We start from the raw sequence: 22,484 nt of genomic DNA, 5'->3' as shown, positions 1-22,484 counted from the left end.
TAGTGGATATTGAAGTCTAGTACAGACGAACAACACGCAAAAATACACACAAAAAACATAAAAACGTGCACAGGTAGGGAGAGCTTGTAGCCGCAGCCGTTGTAGTAGAATTGTATATAGTAGGGTTTTCCAGAAGAAAAGGTAGAAGTAAAAGCAGAAGTAGAAGGCGGAAATATGGTGTTTGACCGACAAGATGGCGTCTGTCACAATCTGGATCGGCTGTGACGTCACATGCAAGTGCTCCATACACCTATGGAGATATTGCACCAAAAACCAGACATTTGCAGCTAGAATAGTCATTTACCACATTAGCAATGTATAGAGTGCATTTCTGATTAGTTTAAAGTGATCTTCATTGAAAAGAACAGTGCTTTTCTTTCAAACATAAGGACATTTCAAAGTGACCCCAAACTTTTGAACGGTAGTGTGTGTGTATATATATATATATATATATATATATATATATGTATATATGTGTGTGTGTGTATATATATATATATATATATATATATATATATATATATATATATACACACACAAAATGGAATCATTTGCTGACAGCTCAGTCCCCCTCAGTTCAAAAATCCTCTCTGCGCCCCTGCCTCACAGTGGTCCTGGGTTTGAGGCCGGCGAGGGCGTTTCTGTGCGGATTTTGCATGTTGTCTGCGTGGGTTTCCTCCGGGTGCTCCGTTTTCCCCCACAGTCCAAAGACATGCAGGTTAGGTTAACTGGTAGCTCTAAATTGAGCGTAGGTGTGAATGGTTGTTTGTCTCTGTGTCAGCCCTGTGATGACCTGGTGACTTGTCCAGGGTGTACCCCGCCTTTCACCCGTAGTCAGCTGCGACCCTGTAGAACAGGATAAGCGGCTACAGATAATGGATGGATATACAACAACCAAACCAGCAGAGTTTTCTCATCTCATCTCATCTCATCTCATCTCATCTCATTATCTGTAGCCGCTTTATCCTTCTACAGGGTCGCAGGCAAGCTGGAGCCTATCCCAGCTGACTACAGGCGAAAGGCGGGGTACACCCTGGACAAGTCGCCAGGTCATCACAAACAAACAAACAAGCACATGGTTTTTACCAAAAACAAAACCAACAGCAAACTAATTAATTAATTAGTGTATTCTGGCCGTGGTTTATGCTTGTACTGGGGCGTGGCTTGCACTGTTGGACCCGCCCCTTGTGTCCAATCCAAGGTCCTGTGTGGGCGGGGTTAAAGCGGTACTGAGTTGGTGATGATGGAGGTGATGATGATGATGATGATGTGATGGTCCGCGCGCGCAGCTCCGCACTCTGAGAAGAAACGGCGCTGTGTGTTCGGGTTGTTTCTTCAGACACAAGTGTAGAAGCAGAAACAAACAGAAGAGAAGAGCAGCGCAGAGCAGAGCAGGAGGGGAGGCGGATTAGCGGGACCATGTGAGCGGATGGACAGGATGGATGTCCAGATGGAGCTCGCGCTCTTGCGGCGCTGCTTCCTGCTCCTCGCGCTCTTCTCCGTCTGCGCGAGCGCTGCGCACACAGGTAACACGCGCGCGCCTTTCAGCTCTGCGGGTTGTTTACTTGTTTGTTTTTCTGAAGTTTGCGTGGACTTCCGGCTCGGCAACGATTCACAGACAATCCCAGTGAAAACAAACGACGCTCCTTTTAATTCGTTATTAATTCTTTACCAGTGATTGATGGCACGGGTCTCGAGCCGTTCAGCGCGCGCTCTGTGTCCGGGGTGCACAGTGTTGACGGTGTCGGGTCGGTGCTCGGTGACAGATCGGTGCGTCCCCGATTCCTCCAGGACGCCTCGTGCACGCGGAGCGCGCGCGCGCTAATCTCATCCAGAAGTTTTAACATTGTCGCTGGACCGCAAAGCATGCTGCTCACACAGCGCGAGCCTTCCCGAACAAGAGGACATCCATCCATCCATCATCCATCCATCCATCATCCATGAGGAAGTTTGATCTTTAGAGCTCTGAATGTTGCCATGTTTTAAAACCCTTTCTTTTTAGGAAATACCTACTGATTTTGCTTATGTGTTTGCTTCCAATATCCAACACCCAGTCAACTCTCTGCCAGTGTTTTTTTTTTTTTTTAGGAAATACCAAATTCATTCATTCATCCATCCATCCATCCATCCATAGCCGCTTTATCCTGTCCTACAGGGTCGCAGGCAAGCTGGAGCCTATCCCAGCTGACTACGGGCGAGAGGCGGGGTTCACCCTGGACAAGTCGCCAGGTCATCACAGGGCCGACACATAGACACAGACAACCATTCACACTACATTCACATTCACACCTACGCTCAATTTAGAGCCACCAGTTAACCTAACCCGCATGCAAACCCCCGCACAGAAAGGCCCTCGCCAGCCGCTGGGCTCGAACCCGGACCTTCTTGCTGTGAGGCGACAGCGCTAACCACTACACCACCAGCTCTGAGTATTGTCCGCTACCCCACAAGTTCAACTTTTTATTTCTGAGCAAATACCATGCTTTCATTCATTCATTCATTCATTCTGACAGAATTTCAGAGAATCTGAATACTGAGCTCTGAATATTGTCCAATCAGTCCTCAGCACTGACTCTTTTTTTAAAAGTGACTAGCATGACTTTAAAAAAAAAAAAAAAAGAAGAGCTATTTATTTATTTATTTATTTATTTATTTGAGCTGGAGTCTATGTATGACAGTCGTTTGTTTAATTAATTAACCTATTTATTTATTTATGTGTCTATTTATCTGACACTGATCCAATGCTCAGCGCAGTCTCCATTAGCTATTTGTATTAATTTATTTTTTTAAATTATTATTTCGAATAAAAAAAAAAGTTCTTTAAAAAAGTGGGAGCTGTGTTACAGTGCAGTGGCAGCAGCAGGCTTTTAGATGGTTTGTGCCTGCGTTCACTTTGATGATGTATGTTATGACATCACACTTTCAAGAAATATTAAATGACACATTTTTCCCGTCTGATCCAGGGGTTTAGGTCCGAGTGTTTCAGTGCCTTGTCTGTCTAGGTGTGATAGTGTGTCTGTGTGTGTGATATTAATAAGCATGATGAGGTTTGAGGACAAATCCACTTTTTTTTTTTTTTAGTTTTATAAAGTGATTCATAACACTGAACTTCACTCATATTTATACACAAATATTGACTGAATTTCAGAGTGTGACTGTCCACATGGTGTCACTACAGTCCATTTTTTCCCACTTTCCTTCGCTCTCAAACGATTAAAACGTGTCAATCGTGCATCTTGGTCATGACGCTTTACGATTTTAGTGCAAATTCCTTGAGATTAAAACGTAAAGAGTGCACACGACATTAACAGCGGCATCATTAATTTCACGTGCATGGCTGCTGAGGCGTCTCGCTGCTTGTACTAATATGGACGTGCTTAACAAAATGGTTACATTCACAGACACGTGGATAGATAGAGGCCATTTTCAAAAGTAATGGAACCCTTGCATTGCCCTGTTGTCTTTTCTCACCTTTTAGTTTTCATTCAAAGGACACCTCGCTTCATTCCCTTGGTAAACATGCTCATGATATCGAGCCTCATTCACTGTAGGACTGTGTGACATCACATCCTGAAGTTTAATTCCTCTTATATCACAGCAAATCCCAGACGATTACAATTTTTTATTTATTAAACACTGACGTAATTTTTATCCATTTATAGTTACATGCAATGTTGTGGAGCATCCCCCTATCACTGAAGTCATAGCAGCTATAAACAGTTGCTTGTTGTAAATAAATAAAAAGGCACATTCTTGAAAAATGACAAAACATAAACAAGTTTGTCCTGAAGATGTCAGAAAACTTAACTGTGGCAGTTCGTAGGAGGGGGAGGAGCACAGAAAGACGGCAGGCTAGAATAAAGTTCCATAACTTATGGTTTATTTGTTCTTTTCAGACACAAAATAACTCTCCCAGTCATACACACACACACAAGTCGTCTGGTTCAGGAGAGAGCTCACTTCCTCTGCTCTCTCTCTCTTTATATAGGCCGCGGTCACTGGGAAGACACACAAACACAGGTTAATTGACAACAGGTGTAGTGATTCTGCCACTTACCTTCCCTGACTCCGCCCTCCTGTCACAGACTGGTGCTTGACCATGCCCCCGCTGCCACATACCCCCACCGCCCGACTCAGGCTGGGCAGCTGTCCGGCCTGCAGCCGACTCCCCCCCCCTTGACGGGAGAGAAAGTCCACCACAACCATCTGCGCCCCCGGCCTGTGGATCACCTTGAAGTTAAAGGGTTGGAGTGCCAAATACCAATGGGTGATCCGCGCGTTGGCATCCTTCATGCGGTGGAGCCACTGGAGGGGCGCGTGGTCCGAACAGAGGGTGAAAGGGCGTCCCAGCAGGTAGTAGCGGAGGGCGAGGACCGCCCACTTGATCGCGAGGCACTCCTTTTCGATCGTGCTGTAGCGCCCCTCGCGTACTGACAGCTTTCTGCTGATGTACAGTACTGGACGGTCCTCCCCCTCCACCTCCTGGGACAACACGGCCCCCAGCCCTCTGTCCGACGCATCCGTCTGTAACATAAAAGGGAGAGAAAAGTCAGAGGAGTGTAACAGTGGCCCCCGCACAGTGCAGCCTTTACCTCAGAGAAAGCCCGCTGGCATTGGTCTGTCCACTGGACCGGATCTGGTGCCCCCGTTTTAGTGAGATCAGTCAGCGGGCTGGTGACGTCCGAATAATTAGGTATAAACCTACGATAGTAGCCAGCCAGCCCCAGGAACTGTCTCACCCCCTTTTTGGTCTTGGGCCTCGGGCAGGCCGCAATTGCTGCTGTCGTGTTTATTTGGGGACGCACCTGCCCATTGCCCAAGTGGAAGCCCAGATACCGTACTTCCACCCGTCCAATCGCACACTTCTTTGGGTTGGCTGTGAGACCCGCTTGCCTCAGCGACCTAAGGACGGCCCTCAGGTGTTGTAAGTGCCGCTGCCAGTCATTACTATAAATAATGATATCGTCGAGGTATGCGGCCGCATAGGTGGCATGGGGGCGGAGGACCCTGTCCATCAGCCACTGAAACGTAGCGGGCGCCCCAAACAGCCCAAAAGGAAGTGTGACAAACTGGTGTAAGCCGAACGGTGTGGAAAAGGCCATTTTTTCTCAGGATAATGGAGTCAAGGGGATCTGCCAATAACCCTTTGTCAAATCTTGCGTAGAGTAAAAGCGAGCTGTGCCTAGCCGATCGAGCAACTCATCAATATAAGGCATTGGGTACGTGTCGAATTTAGACACCGCGTTGACTTTTCTGTAGTCCACACAGAACCGGACTGACCCATCGGCCTTGGGAACCAAGACCACTGGGCTGCTCCAGTCACTGTGGGACTCCTCGACGATGCCCATCTTGAGCATGGCCTCGAGTTCTTCCCGAACCACTTTTTTCTTGTGTTTGGGTAGCCTGTAAGGGCTGCTACGCACTACCACCCCTGGGGGCGTCTCAATGTGGTGCTCTATGAGGTCGGTGTGGCCGGGCAGGGGCGAGAACATGTCCAAAAACTCGGTCTGCAACTGGGCAACCTCCGCGAGTTGGGTCGGGGAGAGGTGGTCTCCACAGGGGACCAGAGAGGTATGCGATGCCAATGCTCCCTTTTGAACCTCCAGCCCCAGCTCCGCCTTCTCCGGAACCACCGACACCAATGCTATGGGGACCTCCTCGTTCCAGAGTTTGAGTAGATTGAGGTGGTAAATCTGTAGCGCCCCACCCCTGTCCGTTCACCTCACCTCATAGTCGATGTCCCCGACTCGCCGTGTAACCTCAAAGGGTCCTTGCCACTTGGCGATCAATTTGGAGCTCGATGTGGGCAACAGTACGAGTACTTTATCTCCCGGTGCGAACTCCCTAAGGTGCATACCCCTGTCGTACAGGCAGGTTTGCCGTTCTTGGGCCTGCCGCAAATTCTCCTGGGTTAGGTGTGTGAGTGTGTGGAGTTTTGCACACAGGTCAATAACATATTGAATTTCATTTTTACTTGGTGAAGGTCCCTCCTCCCAATTTTCTCACAGCACATCTAAAATGCCGCACGGCTTACACCCATATAATAATTCAAACGGGGAGAACCCCATGGAGGCTTGGGGGACCTCTGGCACTGCAAATAACAAGGGTTCGAGCCATTTATCCCAGTTATGTGTGTCCTCACTTATGAATTTTTTAATTATATTCTTGAGGGTGTGATTGAACCGTTCAACTAAACCGTCCATTTGTGGGTGATAAACGCTGGTGCGGATCGGCTTAATACCTAGTAACCCATATAGTTCGTTCAGTGTTCGTGACATAAACGAGGTGCCTTGATCAGTCAGAATCTCTTTTGGGATTCCAACTCGGGAGATGACACGGAAGAGTGCCTCCGCAATACTGCATGCTGAGATATTGCGGAGAGGCACTGCTTCCAGGTATCGCATTGCATAGTCCACCAGAACTAATATAAAGCGGTACCCTCGTGTTGACCGATCTAATGGCCCAACGAGATCCATCCCAATTCTTTTGAACGGGGTCTCGATTAATGGTAGAGGGCACAAAGGCGCTTTTGGAATGACTGCTGGATTTACTAACTGGCATTCACGGCACGCCGTACACCACCTACGGACATCGCCGTGAATCCCCGGCCAATAGAATCGGGCCATTATTCGGGCTAGTGTCTTATCCTGCCCTAAGTGTCCAGCCATGGGATTAAAGTGAGCCGCCTGGAATACTAATTCCCGGCGGCTTTTTGGAATCAAAAGCTGTGTGATTTGCTCTTTCGTCTGAGTGTCCTGCGTCACTTGGTATAATCTATCTTTCAAAATAGAAAAATAGGGGAAGGACGGGGTGGCATTCGGCGGGAGCGTTTGACCATCGATTACTCTCACTTGGTCAAACGCATGCCGCAGAGTCTCGTCTCGCGACTGCTGTAACAGGAAGTCCGCAATGGATTCCCTGAGAGAGGGAGGAGGAGCCTGTGGCTCCTCACTCTGACACGGAGATGATGTAGACTAGCTCTGTGACAGCTGCTCCCACCAAGGCGACACCGGGACCTCCCCCTGCTGAACTACGGCAGGACCCACTCTTCACTAAATGACTCATCAATTCCCCGAATCCCGGCCAATCAGTCCCCAAAATTATCGAGTGGGTGAGGCGAGGATTAACCGTCGCCTTTACTATAAATTTTTCCCCTCGGAAAAAAATGTGGACTGACACCAAAGGGTAGCTGTGAACATCCCCGTGCACACACAACACTTTCACCCCCTGTGCTCCCCCCAATGCCTCGTCTTACACCAGGCTTTGGTGAATTGAGGTCTGATTACAACCAGAATCTACCAACGCCTGATATGTATCCCCTTGGATACTCACCGGTATGCGATACGCTCCGGCCCGATCGAGGGCAGCTCCTGGCGCGTCGGGGATCCGAACCACCACGCCCACTTCCATTGCCAAACACTGCTGTTGGAGGTGGCCCAGCTCCCCACAGCGCCAGCAAACCGGCCCGGGCTTCCTCTCTGCACCGGTGCCCTGGGGCTCACTCACCTGAGGGGGGGAAGAGACAGACACAGAAGGGAAAAACGGGAGGGCACCGCGGGTGTGACGGGCCGGCTGGGGTGGGGCCGGCCCCCGCCTCTGCGGTGGGGGAACGGGGCGAGGACGAGACACAGGAGGAGAGAGGGGGAGAGAGAGAGAGGAGAGGAGAGAAGAGGATGTCCGCTGTCCTGCCGTCGGAACAGCCGCCAAATGGTCCTCTGCCAACTCGATGGCCTGATCCAGCGATGCTGGGTGGTGGCACTGGACCCACTCCGCGGTTCCCTCTGGCAGGCGGCCGATGAACTGCTCCAGCACCACCTGATCGAGGATTCCCTTGGCGTCGCGGTTGTTGGCCCTCAACCACCGCCAGCAGGCATCCCGGAGCTGCTGGCCAAATGTGAACGGCTGGCCGACTTCCTCCAGCCGCAGAGCGCGGAAGCGCTGTCGCTGTTTGGGGGTGTGCCCCACCCGCTGGAGGACGGCCGGGCGAAGGTCCGCATAGGCCAGCCGGCGGTCGGCGGGGAGCTGTAGCGCGGCCAGCTGCGCCTTGCCCGTTAGCAGGGGGAGGAGGCACGCCGCTCGCTGTTCCACCGGCCAGCCCGAGGCCTCTGCTGTCTGCTCGAAGAGCATGAGGAAGGCCTCAGGGTCGTCCTGCAGGCCCATCTTGGCTAGGGTGAGGGAAGAAGGGCCCGCGGCAGTGGAGATGGTGGACCCCACCGACGCGAGGAGGTGCCGGAACGCCTGTCGATCTTCCTGCTGCGCCAGCACCAGGGCCTCAAGCCGGCGCTCTTGCTCCTTCCGGAGGGTGACTAGTGCCTGATGCTGGCTCTCCTGGGCCGTTGCGAGGGCGTGGACCAGGTCTGTGAAGGGGGAGGACTCCATGGGGCTGTTCTTTTCCTGTACTCCGTCCCGGGTTTCAGCACCACTGTGGCAGTTCGTAGGAGGGGGAGGAGCACAGAAAGACGGCAGGCCAGAATAAAGTTCCATAACTTATGGTTTATTTGTTCTTTTCAGACACAAAATAACTCTCCCAGTCATACACACACACACACACACAAGTTGTCTGGTTCAGGAGAGAGCTCACTTCCTCTGCTCTCTCTCTCTTTATATAGTGCACGGTCACTGGGAAGACACACAAACACAGGTTAATTTACATCAGGTGTAGTGATTCTGCCACTTACCTTCCCTGACTCCACCCTCCTGTCACAGACCGGCGCTTGACCACGCCCCTGCTGCCACAGTAACGTAACGTTCCATCTGTATCGACACTGAGTATCAGACTCCTCTGTAAATGTTCGATTTAATATTGTGTAGTGTCCGCAAAACTGGTTAGTTCCTGTTATCGATTATGTTATAGCAGCTATAAACAGTCGTTCCCTCACCAGCTTTTACTCTCTCACCTGCCGAGACTGAGTCACCGAAGTGCCGTTTTTTTCCCTTGGCTTTTTTCTTTGATCTGAATAGGTGCTAAATCGGGAATCTCTGATCCCTCCGACCTGTGTTGAGTAAACTGCAGTGAAATTCGCTGTCTTTCATTACACCTGAATATCAGCTGCTGCACTGAGCTGCCCTGACCTTTTGAGTGTGTGACCCTCATGCTGCAGGCCCTCAAGAGTATATCAGAAATACACTCTGTGAAACAGGGATGTCTCTGTGCTCCCCCCCATCCCCCATCCTCCATCCTCCTCCCCCGAGTGCTTCTTCCCCTCATTGGAAGACATGTTCACAGTACCTACTGTATAAAGCGGAATATTTTTGCTTTACTATGAGATTGCAGAGTGAACTGACATCCTATATTTCAGTTATATTTCATTAAAATCTAAATTAACATGTGGTGGACTTATTATGGCTTTCCAAAAAGATTTTGTGTAATAATTTATATTCTGCACATTTTTAAGCTGTTTCTTTACACCTGTATTTCAGATGCTGATTTGTTCAATTCTAGCCAGTCAACTTCAATATCCACTGCCTGCTTTACTAAATTCAACACAAGGATCCTCAACTCAGTTAATTTTGTAATGTGAATCATTTTCAGTGTGTGGAATCGACTCCAAAGCTTTGAGGATTGGGTTTTAGTTTTCAATGCTGGAATCAGGGCGGCACGGTGGTGTAGTGGTTAGCGCTGTCGCCTCACAGCAAGAAGGTCCTGGGTTCGAGCCCCGGGGCCGGCGAGGGCCTTTCTGTGTGGAGTTTGCATGTTCTCCCCGTGTCCGCGTGGGTTTCCTCCGGGTGCTCCGGTTTCCCCCACAGTCCAAAGACATGCAGGTTAGGTTAACTGGTGACTCTAAATTGACCGTAGGTGTGAATGTGAGTGTGAATGGTTGTCTGTGTCTATGTGTCAGCCCTGTGATGACCTGGCGACTTGTCCAGGGTGTACCCCGCCTTTCGCCCGTAGTCAGCTGGGATAGGCTCCAGCTTGCCTGCGACCCTGTAGAACAGGATAAAGCGGCTAGAGATAATGAGATGAGATGAGATGCTGGAATCAGGGACTCAGGAATCAGGATGCGAGGTATCCGGCAATCAGGTGTCAGAACGTCAGGATCATGGAATCAGAGAATCAGGTATAAGCGACGCAAATATCAAGTAATGAGGTATCTAGGAATCAGGTATTTACAAATTAGGTATCAGGATATCATATATGAGGGAATCAGGTATTTAGGAACCAGGTATCAGGATATAATGTATCAGGGAATCAGAGATCTAGGAATCAGTTATCAAGGAATCAGGTATCAGGGAATCAGATATCTAGGAATCAGATATCAGGGAATCAAGTAGCTAAGAAGCAGATATTTAGGAATCAGGTATCTAGGATGCAGATATCAGGGAATCGGGTACCTAGGAATCAGTTATTAGGGAATCAGATATCAGGGAATCAGATATTTAGGAAACAGGTGTCTAGGAATCATATATCAGGGAATTGGGTATCTAGGAATCAGATATGAGGGAGTTAGATATCTCTGAATCAGATATCAGGTATCAGGGAGTCAGATATAAATGAATTGGATATCTAGGAATCAGGTATTAGGGAATCAGGTATCTAGGAATCATATATCAGGGAATCAAGTATCTAGAAATCAGATATCAGGGAATCAGGTAGCTAAGAAGCAAATATTTAGAATCGGGTATCTGATTAATCTAGGAATCAACTATCAAGGAATCAGTTATCAGGGAATCAGGTATATAGGAATGAGATATCTAGGAATCAGGGAATCAGATATTTAGGAATCATATCAGGTATCTTGGAATGAGATATCAGGGAATCAGATATTGGGGAATCAGTTATCTAGGAATCAGATATCAGGGAATTGGATATCTAGGAATCAGCTATCAGGAAATCTGGTATCAGGTACTCAGGTATCAAGGAATCAGTTATCAAGAAATCAGATATCAGGGAATCAGGTACCTAGGAATCAGTTATATTGGAATCAGATATCAGAGAATCAGATATTTAGGAACCAGGTATCTAGGAATCAGATATCAGGGAGCGAGATCTCAGAGAGTCGGGTATCTACAAATCAAGTATCAGGGAGACAGATATCAGGGAATTGGATATCTAGGAATCAGATATCAGGTATCAGGGAGTCAGATATCAGGTAATCGGATATCTAGAAATCAGTTATTATGGAATCAGATATCAGGAAATCAGATATTTAGGAACCAAGTATCTAGGAATCAGATAGGGAACCAGATATCTAGGAAACAGATATCAGGGAATCAGTTATCAGGGAATCAGGTATCTAGGAGTCAGATATGAACAATTTAGATATCTTGGAATCAGATATCAGGGAACCAAGTATCAGGGAGTCAGATATCTAGGAATCAGATATGAGGGAGTTAGATATCAGGGAGTCAGATATAAAGGAATTGGATATCTAGGAATCAGGTATTAGGGAATCCGGTATCTAGGAATCAGATATCAGGGAATCAGGTATCAAGAAATCAGATATCAGGGAATCAGATAGCTAAGAAGCAGATATTTAGAATCGGGTATCTGATTAATCTAGGAATCAGTTATCAAGGAATCAGTTATCAGGGAATCAAGTATCTAGGAATCAGATATCAGGGAATCAGGTATCTAGGTATCAGGGAATCAGATATTTAGGAATCATATCAGGGAATCAGATATTAGGGAATCAGTTATCTAGGAATCAGATATCAGGGAATTGGATATTTAGGAATCAGGTATCAGGAAATCTGGTATCAGGCACTCAGGTATCAAGGAATCAGTTATCAAGAAATCAGATATCAGGTATCTAGGAATCAGTTATATTGGAATCAGATATCAGAGAATCAGATATTTAGGAACCACGTATTTAGGAATCAGATATCAGGGAGTCAGATCTCAGGGAATTGGGTATCTGCAAATCAAGTATCAGGGAGACAGATATCAGGGAAATGGATATGTAGGAATCAGGGAGTCAGGTATCAGGGAATCGGATATCTAAGAATCAACTATTAGGGAATCAGATATCAGGGTATCAGATATTTAGGAACCAAGTATCTAGGAATCAGATAGGGAACCATATATCTAGGAAACAGATATCAGGGAATCAGTTATCAGGGAATCAGGTATCTAGGACTCAGATATGAACAATTTAGATATCTAGGACTCAGATATCAGGGAACCAGGTTTCAGGGAGTCAGATATCTAGGAATCAGGTATATAGGAATCAGATATCAGGTATCAGGGAATCCTATATCAGGGAATCGGATATCTGGGAATCAGGTATCATTGAATCAGGTATCTAGGAATCAGATGTGAGGGAGTTGGATATCTCAGAATCAGATATCAGGGAGTCAGATATCAGGGAATTGGATATCTAGGAATCAGGTATCAAGGAATCACATATCTAGGAATCAGATTTTGGGGAATCAGGTATCAGGGAATCAGATATCTTGGACTCAAATATCAGGGAATCAGGTGTCTAGGAATTAGATGTCAGGGAATTGGATATCTTTGATTCAGGTATCTGGGAATCAGGTATCTAGGAATCAGGAAATCAGATATTTAGGAATCATATATGAGGAAATCAGGTATCTTGGAATGAGATATCAGGGAATCCGATATCAGGGAGTCAGTTATTTAGAAATCAGATATCAGGGAATTGGATATCAGGGATTCAGGCATCAGGGAATCAGGTATCTAGGGATCATATGTCAGGGAATCAGATATCTCGGAATCAGATATCAGGGAATCAGATATTTAGGAATCATATATCAGGGATTCAGATATCAGGGAATCAGTTATGTAGGAATTAGATATCTAGGAATCAGGTATCTAGGAATCAAGTATCAGGGAATCGGATATCTAGGATTCGGGTATCAGGGGATCAGATATTTAGGAATCATATATCAGGGAGTTAGATATCAGGGAATTGGGCATCTAGGAATCAGGTATCAGGGAGTCAGATATCAGGGAATCAGATATCTAAGAATCAGATATCAGGGAATTAGATACCTCAGAATCAGATATTAGGGACTCACGTATCAGGGAGTCAGATATCAGGGAGTAAGGAATTTAGAGAATCGATTCTTTTTGTAGTCAACACCCCACACCTTGGATTTGGTGAATTGATGACTTAAGACATATATATATTCCAAAAAGCTTCATTACTTGTGGCGTGAAGTGATGTAATGTGTACTTCATAACATTCATAAGACTGGCTGACTGAAAATCCATCACCAAATATTTTCATTATTGAATTTGATCAGTGTTATTGATGGAGCCCTACCATCACGCCATTCTGCTAGCTGGATAAAATAACTTTTTTAAAATATATAAACTACAGTACACATTGGTAGCTTAACTAAGAAAACAGTGAGCATCCACTGATGATGAACCATGTAGTGTGTATAATGTATGATTCAGCTTCATACAACCATGTATGTAATTTTGTCTGTTTGTAGTTACATTCAGCATTGTTAAACATCCATTAAACCAGCTAGCTCCTATTCTCACTTTTTATAGTGGCTGTAAACAGTTCTCTCAGTAGTCTCTCTTTTTTCATTTATTCATGAAATTCATGACCCTTTGTAGTTTGTATCCGTTTATAGTTACATTTAACGTATAAAGAGTTGTTCTTTCACCAGTCTCTCTTTTAGCCACTGATTTGACAGTTTATTCCATACACCAGTCTACTAACTAATAAACTGGCAGTTTTGTGTTTGTCTATAGTGAACAGGGAGATGAATCCCAAAGCCTTCCTGCCAGAAATATAATGTGCTTTTCTTTCTTTTTTTTTTTTCGCGCTAGCTGGAGGGAGGGTTTGTGTTGTCCTGTACTCGCAGTTCCTCTCAGAAGACAAATCTCCTGTGGTTTCCTTTTCTGACCGAGTGGGACAACAACATCTCCTCTCTTCCTGTATCGACTCCCTCCCTCCCTCCCTCCCTCCCTCCCTCTCTCTCGTCAGCTCTAGCATTACGTAAACATACTTTAGTATTTCATCTTGATTATTTATAGGACTTATTGATTGATTTGTAAGGATTCCTGGTAGTCTCACTGCGAATAAAAACGGTGAGAAGTCAAGAACACAGTGGGTGTTTTTTATGATATACTGCCCATCTCGTGTGCTGTTATAATAAAATAATCAACAGGTCAACTGGGTCGGTGTGATGAAGTGTAGTTATGGTCATAACCTCAAAGTTGATCAAATATTTTTATAACCGCACATTCTGAAGAGTATTTTTGTCTTTTATACAACAGCAATTTGCCAACGCTTGGCATGTTTTATTTATTAAAGGAACCACAGAGCATGAGGACTTTGCTAGGGTGGAAAACCTAAAGTTAGAGCTTTACCTCTGACACTGAAGACTTCTTCCATAAATGTTAAACATCTTCGTACAGACAGCATCACCATATCAGTGTGTTAGGGCGAGTGCTTTGTAACATCATATAAATCTGTGACTACTGTCAGGGCTGCTCTTGTCAGAAAGTAATCAGTGCTTTTTAACCAATCGGTTCACCCGATTCACAGTTTGATTTGATTCATGATTTGATTTTCCTACAATATTTTTGAAAAAAAAAAAAGTAATTTATTACCAAAAATGCAATATTTATTTTTATATTCTTTGTCAATTTAAGTATTCCTTTTGTTAAATGACAAAAAACACTTTTGTTTCATTTTTCTTAATAACCAACAATAATTATTGACCCACATTTGTAAAGGGTGGAGTAAAATATAATAACCTATTAACTAAAATATCCATTTTATTAACAATGAAAATGTTAATAACAAAGAAACATTTTCTTAATAAACTTTTATAAACATTTGTTCTATTTGCTTCTCTTCTCTTTATCTTTCAGCAGTCTGTAAAAATAGATGTCTGATTTTTTTTGTTAAATCTGTTTGTACACAATCACACAACAGCTCTTTATCATTTTAGATTTTTTTTTGTCTGTTTTCGTGGCATTAGAGCTGCGTTACTTCCACCATGTATTCCTGCTATTGTAAGTTATTGTGCCATCTGCTGTTTAAACAACACAATTACAGCTAGGAAAAACTGAGATAACACAGCCTGATAGTAATCATGATTCATTTTCAAATTCATTGATTCAAATCATCATAAATTTGTATCACAATTTATCGTCGTATGATATATCATTGCATGACTAGCATTATTTGTTGTAATGCTCTGTGGCAATGTTTGCGTGAGGACATGGAGTTCATAGTAGAGCGACTAAATGGATCATTAGTATTATTCATACACACACATTCCTGTATAACACATTGAGCACCTTCCTTGATGAAGTCTCATCATTGCTCGTGGCAAGGTGAAGTGCTATGGTACTGACGCTGGATTGTTTCCAAGCTGAGGAACGATACGAAGATTAGAATATTATTCATCTTCAAGACAACCTAATGTACATATATTTCTGTATCCGTGCATATGTTTGTGTTTATGTGTGTTCCTGACTGAGTACAAATTGAACCAGATGAAGTACTGGCCTAGTAACAAAGCAGAATTACTTACGTACGTTCCGTGTCTTCCGTACTGTAATGCAATAATGTCTTTTCCATTTATCTGGAAGTTTCTATGAAAAGAAATGAAGTGCACCATGGGCTTTATCCACTTACACATCACCCATATCTAAGCACTAACTCTCTGCTGTCAGACCTCATTTTCTGTCAGCGCTTTCATTTCCAATAAAACCTCATTGGGGGATGAAGTTTTATTGGAAATGAAAGCACTGATGGTTAAATGTGTTCTCAAGACCTTGTGGATTTTTTTCTTCTTCTTCTTCAGTTTAATATTGGTTTAAAAGCAATACAGCAATGATATATTGGACTGGAACAGAAGTGCTAACATTTTTACCTCATTTTTCAAGATGACACGAACAAATTTCACAAGAAACGCGCTATTGTGGAAATATTCCATTCAAATAATCTGGAAAAAATGTTTTGCATTTGCATTTAAAGTGAACCTTGATTGATTGATCGATTCGAATTGTATAACCGGTGATGAGTTACTGCGAAATTTTCAATCAGAAAGACAAAAGTAATGGCACCCTGCTTTATTTTAGCCAAATCGCTGCAGTGGCTAAGCTGCATTATTGGAAAATGTAGCATATGCCGCACTTAGGAGGTGCCATTTTTATCTCTCTGTGAGGTTCTAATTTTTACAAAACTTTTGTAAATAGTGGGGCATCTTTCATAGTCATTGCTATGCATGGTCTACACACCTCATTTTAATACAAACTGATATTTTTTTCTTGTCGTAAAGGGTGTGGCTATGCACATTGCTTCTTTTAGGAGGCCATAGTCACTTAGTCAATAACTTCCACATACTCCAGGTGTCCAAAATGGCATCTCTGAGTCATGTGTACGAAATAAAATCTCCCTTCAATGGTTTTCAAATGGCACCAAATGCTCAGATGGCGTTATTTGGCGTATCTGATCCAGGTTATTGGATGCCAACTGGCTGTTTCACTCTGCACTTATTTTTACATGGCAGTGATTTTTCTGCTGTCTGTGCCAGGTCATCTGTTGTTTGAGTCCATATGGTACTTTGTCCTAGGGCTTAGGCTAGCTGAGTTTAGTAGTGACTCACAACACGGCTGACCGGGACACCGACTTGGGCTCTGTTTATACTGTGAAATAGCATTACTACATATGTTCTTTTGACAGATGGCTGATTAAAAAAAAACCCACAAACAAAAAAAAAGTTGTTAAACCTTTAATTAAGGTTAGCTAGTGGTGCCAGCTGTTCACTGCCTTTGGCAAACAAGCTTGCCAATTAACTCTTTGACTGTGGTAGTGTCTAGAAATTTTGTCTAGATCAAAGATCAGAAATATCACGCATGTTCTGCTCTTCTTATTCTCCAGATCAAAACATATTCCTTCTTCAAATTTAAATTATTAATATCACCAACTTGTTTTGCAGCGTGCAAGTGCAGAAACGAGGAAAGAATTTGTTATGAGATAATGTGGAGCACCAGATTGAACAAGCCCCCCCCCCCCCCCCCCAACACACACACACACACGCGCACACACACACACACACACACACGCCGGTTGATCCTCACCTTCAGGGCTTAGACCGTAAATCAGTAGGTTATGGGTTAGATTGGACATTTACCCTTATGTTCCTCAAAGAAGACATTGCTTGCAGAAGGTTAAAAAAGATCAGCTGAGTAGGAAAATGTAAAGAAAACACATTAAAGAGTTCATGTATTATTTACAGCTGTAGGAGATGAGCTGTCTGGAAAATTGTCTCATAAGTGCAATATGGCAACATCTTCATGCATTTTACCATACGAGAAATGTTAACACATCCAACAATATAGAAAAACTTTAAAATAAGGATAAACTTTATACTTATTATATATATACACACACACACACATATATATACCGTATTTATCCTTATAGAAGCGCCCTCCCTATTTGACGCGCCTCCACGATTTTCAGAGCTAGAATAGTATTTACCAACCATTTTCCCGGTGAAGCCGTAGGGCCTGATGACGTAGGGACTTTCCTGTCACACGTACTCCACATTCTCGGCGTTCGTCAAACCACCTCATTAGCTGCGTGTCGACGTCTGGATAACGTAGTGGGCGACCTGCACCAGGTTTTCTTTTCTCAGACTTTGGAGCCATTTGGAGACGTACCTTTTGTTTGCACCACTCTTGTACACGTTTACGGTGAACATCATTAAATGTTTTTGCAGCTAAGTGTTTGCCTTTCTGCTCTGCCAGTTCTACAACCTTTAACTTAAAACTAGCGGTGAAGGATCGTTTTGAGGACGACATTTTGTTTTGTGAGCTCATAAACATCGACGATGACGTGAATTGTGACGTCACTACAAATAGTTTACTTACCAATGTTATCCTTATAAGCGAGCTGGACATTGTTTAATTGACTTTTTGGACATATAACTGTATTTTCATGTGTTTCAAAATAAATGTTTTAAATTCCGATGATTTTGTCATGTTCGATTTTTGTCATTTAAGGGTTGAAATTGACGCTCCCCCTTCATGTTTTGCATCGCGCCGGGGCGCGTTTATTAGGATAAATACGATATATATATATATATATATATATATATATATATATATATATATATAGCGGCACGGTGGTGTAGTGGTTAGCGCTGTCGCCTCACAGCAAGAAGGTCCTGGGTTTGAGCCCCGGGGCCGGCGAGGGCCTTTCTGTGTGGAGTTTGCATGTTCTCCCCGTGTCCGCATGGGTTTCCTCCGGGTGCTCCAGTTTCCCCCACAGTCCAAAGACATGCAGGTTAGGTTAACTGGTGACTCTAAATTGACCGTAGGTGTGAGTGTGAATGGTTGTCTGTGTCTATGTGTCAGCCCTGTGATGACCTGGGGACTTGTCCAGGGTGTACCCCGCCTTTCGCCCGTAGTCAGCTGGGATAGGCTCCAGCTTGCCTGCGACCCTGTAGAAGGATAAAGCAGCTAGAGATAATGATATATATATATATATATATATATATATATATATGGTTTTGTACCTTGAGTGCACAACAGCCTGGACTATTTGCAAATGATTCCATCCTTACACAGCGTCTCCTTCCTTGAGCGATCAATCTTTTCAAGGTCTCAAGGTCCTGAGAAGTTTATTTATTTACTTATTGATTGATTGATCTATCACTTTCCTCACCTGCTGCTGTACTTTTCTTTTGCTTTTTAGAATAAACTTTCCATAACGGGAATGCCTTGTGAGCAAACCATCATTGCGTCACATTTCCAGAACATTGCAAAAACATCATGTTTATTATGTTTAGCCTACTGAATATTCCACATTTCTACCCAGTGCTTATAATGTTTACTTTAATACCTGAGGTTATACTACAGTGCTATTGAATTATCCATTCTGATTGGTTAGAAGGTGTTTGCATGTTTATATTAACGTGCTATCATGTAATGATATCTTGTAAGCCTTGTAAATGTAATGTATGTATTTATTGATATGGTGAAGTTTTCTGTCACATGTAACATTTATGGAAGGAGTTTCCAATGCCAGAACTTTGCAATAGTTAGGTTTTTCCACCATGGGAAAGTCTTTGCCTTGTGTTTCACAGTAACATGGTGTGAAGACGAATGAAACACTTCAGGGATGTGATGTTAGAGGAGGGTGATCAACTTCAGGTTCATAACAGTAACTCTGTCTCTTCATCCCTACAGATCAGTGATTATTTTCCTGTACAACATCTTGCTTTTTAAAAAAAACATTTTCAAGTTTTAGCTGTATTATTAATATTAATCAGGGTTGCCAGATATTCATGAAAGAAACCTATACTACTTAATACACGTGTGGTTCATAAATTGTTCAATAATCTTTGATGTGAATATGCTAAAAAAAATGTTGTAGTGAGAGAGAAAAGCCTCTGAAGCTAATAAAAGCAAACTTGCTCAAATGTCTGTAATTAGGGTAATTATCAAGGAGTCGCAACAATTAAGCAAAATTAAGCAGTTAGGAGAGTTTTGTGCTTGTGGTGAAGCTTTTTTCTTTTCTTTTTTAAAAAGGGTTCTTAAATCCCTTTGCTGTTTATTAAATTGTTATATCAAATTAGATTAAGAAAATAATAAAATAGACTGTTGAAAAAGAAACAATAATATTTATTTCTACACATTTAACCTTGGCATTTTTGTTAATGTGTACGAAAAATGCAGCTAATCAACAAATAATGAAGCTAAAAAAAAAACCAAATAATTAATAATTTTAAACCAATATTATGTATGTGAAAATTAAACAATACTGAAAGAAAGAAAGAAGGTTTAAATTAGGGCTATTACTGATGATATACTATTGCTATCATGATAAATTATATATATATATATATATATATATATATATATATATATATATATATATATATATATATATATATATATATCATGATAGCAATAGTATATCATCAGCAATTTATATATATATATATAATTACAGAACCCAAACTTTACTTCCAAATGTACTGGAAGAAGCTGATGTGGTGTTAAAATGTAATTATTATTTTTTTTTAATTGTAAAATGTAAAAAAAAAAAGATTTTTATTTTGTTTTCTGTTTTTTTGTTCAATATAAAATAATATAAAACTAATACATACAACCTATATATCATGATACATATTGTGTGTTGTCCCTACTTTAAATGTTCTTACTTATCTCGAAATTGTATCACAACACAATTATTTTTTAAAAATTGTCCTCAAATCCCAGTAGAGCTCTTGATCAGGGAGATCGATAATAATACAGCGTCTGATTTTCCTCTGTTCCTTGGTAGTAGGTTTGTTATTTTCCCTGATGTTTCTCAGGGAATTGCTCCATGTTGAAGATTCCAGCAGACCACTGAATGTGTGTACTGCATGAAAGTGTACAGCTGGTGGTGAAGTTTCATTTATCATTTAAAATACAGCGGGTTTTGATGGAGGACCTGGAAGCTGTGCTACCCTCTCCCCTGTCACACACACAGACATTCAGTTTGATGAATGAGCCACTGTTTGCTTGTTCATAAAAACCTCTTTTGAGAGCAACGGGGAGTCACAGATCCTCTGATTCCTGCTGTCTTGTCGCCATCTCATGTAAAACTTGTAGGAATCCTAACGAGTCTGAAGGAATGAGTACATATGAACACCTACAACTGATAACCCTAACCTTGATCATTTAGGATGTTTCATGTGAGAGGGTTTTTTTTTTTTTGTAATTTGCATTTGGGAAGACATGATGGTCCACATGCCATCATAAATTCATACAGTTCAGTGTTATTACCGATGACTTTGTAATTAGGGTTATCATTTAATATTTCGATGCTCATGGCAACCCTGCAACAACTGATCGATTCAAACTGTTTGAATCAACTAGCTTGATAAGCACTACTTTCTTTAATTTTATTAATGTACACAATGTATACTTTTAATATAAAATGTCACTGAGTCGCCATTCTGCTTTCGGTTCACATTGAAGGTGCTGAGTCGATCCCCAAAAGAGTTGATTCCCTGATTCACTTCTCATAGGTTTTGCTCCATATATTATCCTTGGCATTGCTTTCTACCTCGTCACTGGGGTCACTACATTGTGTCATACATGTTATTTCCTAACATGTCAGAATTAACATTTCCGAGCTTGATTGGTGTCACTTCATTAATTATAATACAGACTGGACTAGGTAGTTTATATGGGTTTGGTAGTTTATATGGGTTGCACTTTTGCTGTACTTGAAGCAGCATCTTCACTTGCAACCCAAGAAATTTATTTCAGGATAAAGAGGCAAGCTGGCAAACAGCGCCAAAGGACAGAGCTGGAGAACTGCACATACGTCAGATTATAAGAACTTTTAAGTTTTCTTGATTCAGCATGTTTTTTTTTTTTGACTAGCATGGTTTGTTTTTTTTAAACCAAGAGCTAGCATACCTGTACTATGAGGAGTTATACCTCCATTCTGCTCCCCAAATGGCTCCCTGTCCAGCTGCAGAAGCTCTGCCCATTTGTCAGGAAAAATTGCCAAGCTGGAAAGTAGAATTCTTGAGTAGAACTTCTTGAACCAGATCAGACAGGATAAGGTCCTGCTTGATTCTGTGATGGTGGTGGGTAATGCTACTGCTAATGCCTCTGCCTCCACAGCTGCCATGGATGATGCCACTACCACAGAGTCTGACAATGCTTCAACGCAGACCATGGTTCCATAGCCCCAGCTAGGAGGACTGCCTTCTAACTGCATCTTGTCCTCCTGCTTCACCTGATACATCTCATCTCATCTCATCTCATCTCATCTCATTATCTCTAGCTGCTTTATCCTGTTCTACAGGGTCACAGGCAAGCTGGAGCCTATCTCAGCTGACTATGGGCGAAAGGCGGGGTACACTCTGGACAAGTCACCAGGTCATCACAGGGCCGACACATAGACACAGACAACCATTCACACTCACATTCACACCTACGGTCAATTTAGAGTCACCAGTTAACCTAACCTGCATGTCTTTGGACTGTGGGGGAAACCGGAGCACCCGGAGGAAACCCACGCGGACACGGGGAGAACATGCAAACTCCGCACAGAAAGGCCCTCGCCGGCCAAGGGGCTCGAACCCGGACCTTCTTGCTGTGAGGCGCAGTGCTAACCACTACACCACCGTGCCACCCTCACCTGATACATGGTTGGTCATATCCCAGTCAGCGCACCGGACCCAACAGGGTTCATAAACTTCATCCCTTTGACCTGGCTGTCACTCTCTCAGGATCAGCTGCCAGTCACGTCACTCCAGGGGTTGTGAACACTTCTGTAATGGCTTCCCTAGTACAGTGGGCACTGAAACAGGCAGGCGGGATCAAGGTCACTTTCGTTTTTATTTTTAACTGTTAATTAACATGCTTTTCAGCAGTATCAAAATAAACTTCAGTGTGCTACTGCACAGACATGATTTCAACCAGGGGAAGAAATCCTCACTCTCTGCTCCTCTCCCTTTTTATCTCCTCTTTTCACTGCACACAAACACACACACAGCACATTAATTTACAACAGGTGCTTCCACTTTGCCAC

General features: G+C 43.3%; 1 protein-coding gene across 1 annotated transcript in view; it reads left to right on the top strand.

Annotated features, from left to right (window-relative positions):
• Positions 1-1,387: 1,387 nt before the first annotated feature.
• LOC132865962 (receptor tyrosine-protein kinase erbB-4-like) overlaps positions 1,388-22,484 on the top strand; it is a 235,721-nt gene continuing 214,624 nt past the window's right edge. Inside the window, exon 1 of the mRNA XM_060898467.1 lies at positions 1,388-1,526. Within this exon, the coding sequence (XP_060754450.1) occupies positions 1,430-1,526 (97 nt within the window). The 5' untranslated portion in view covers positions 1,388-1,429. The remainder of the gene's footprint in view (positions 1,527-22,484) is intronic.

Source organism: Neoarius graeffei, chromosome 18 (assembly GCF_027579695.1).
Source record: "Neoarius graeffei isolate fNeoGra1 chromosome 18, fNeoGra1.pri, whole genome shotgun sequence".
Taxonomy (NCBI): Eukaryota; Metazoa; Chordata; class Actinopteri; order Siluriformes; family Ariidae; genus Neoarius; species Neoarius graeffei.
This window is presented reverse-complemented; position numbering and strand designations above follow the sequence as displayed.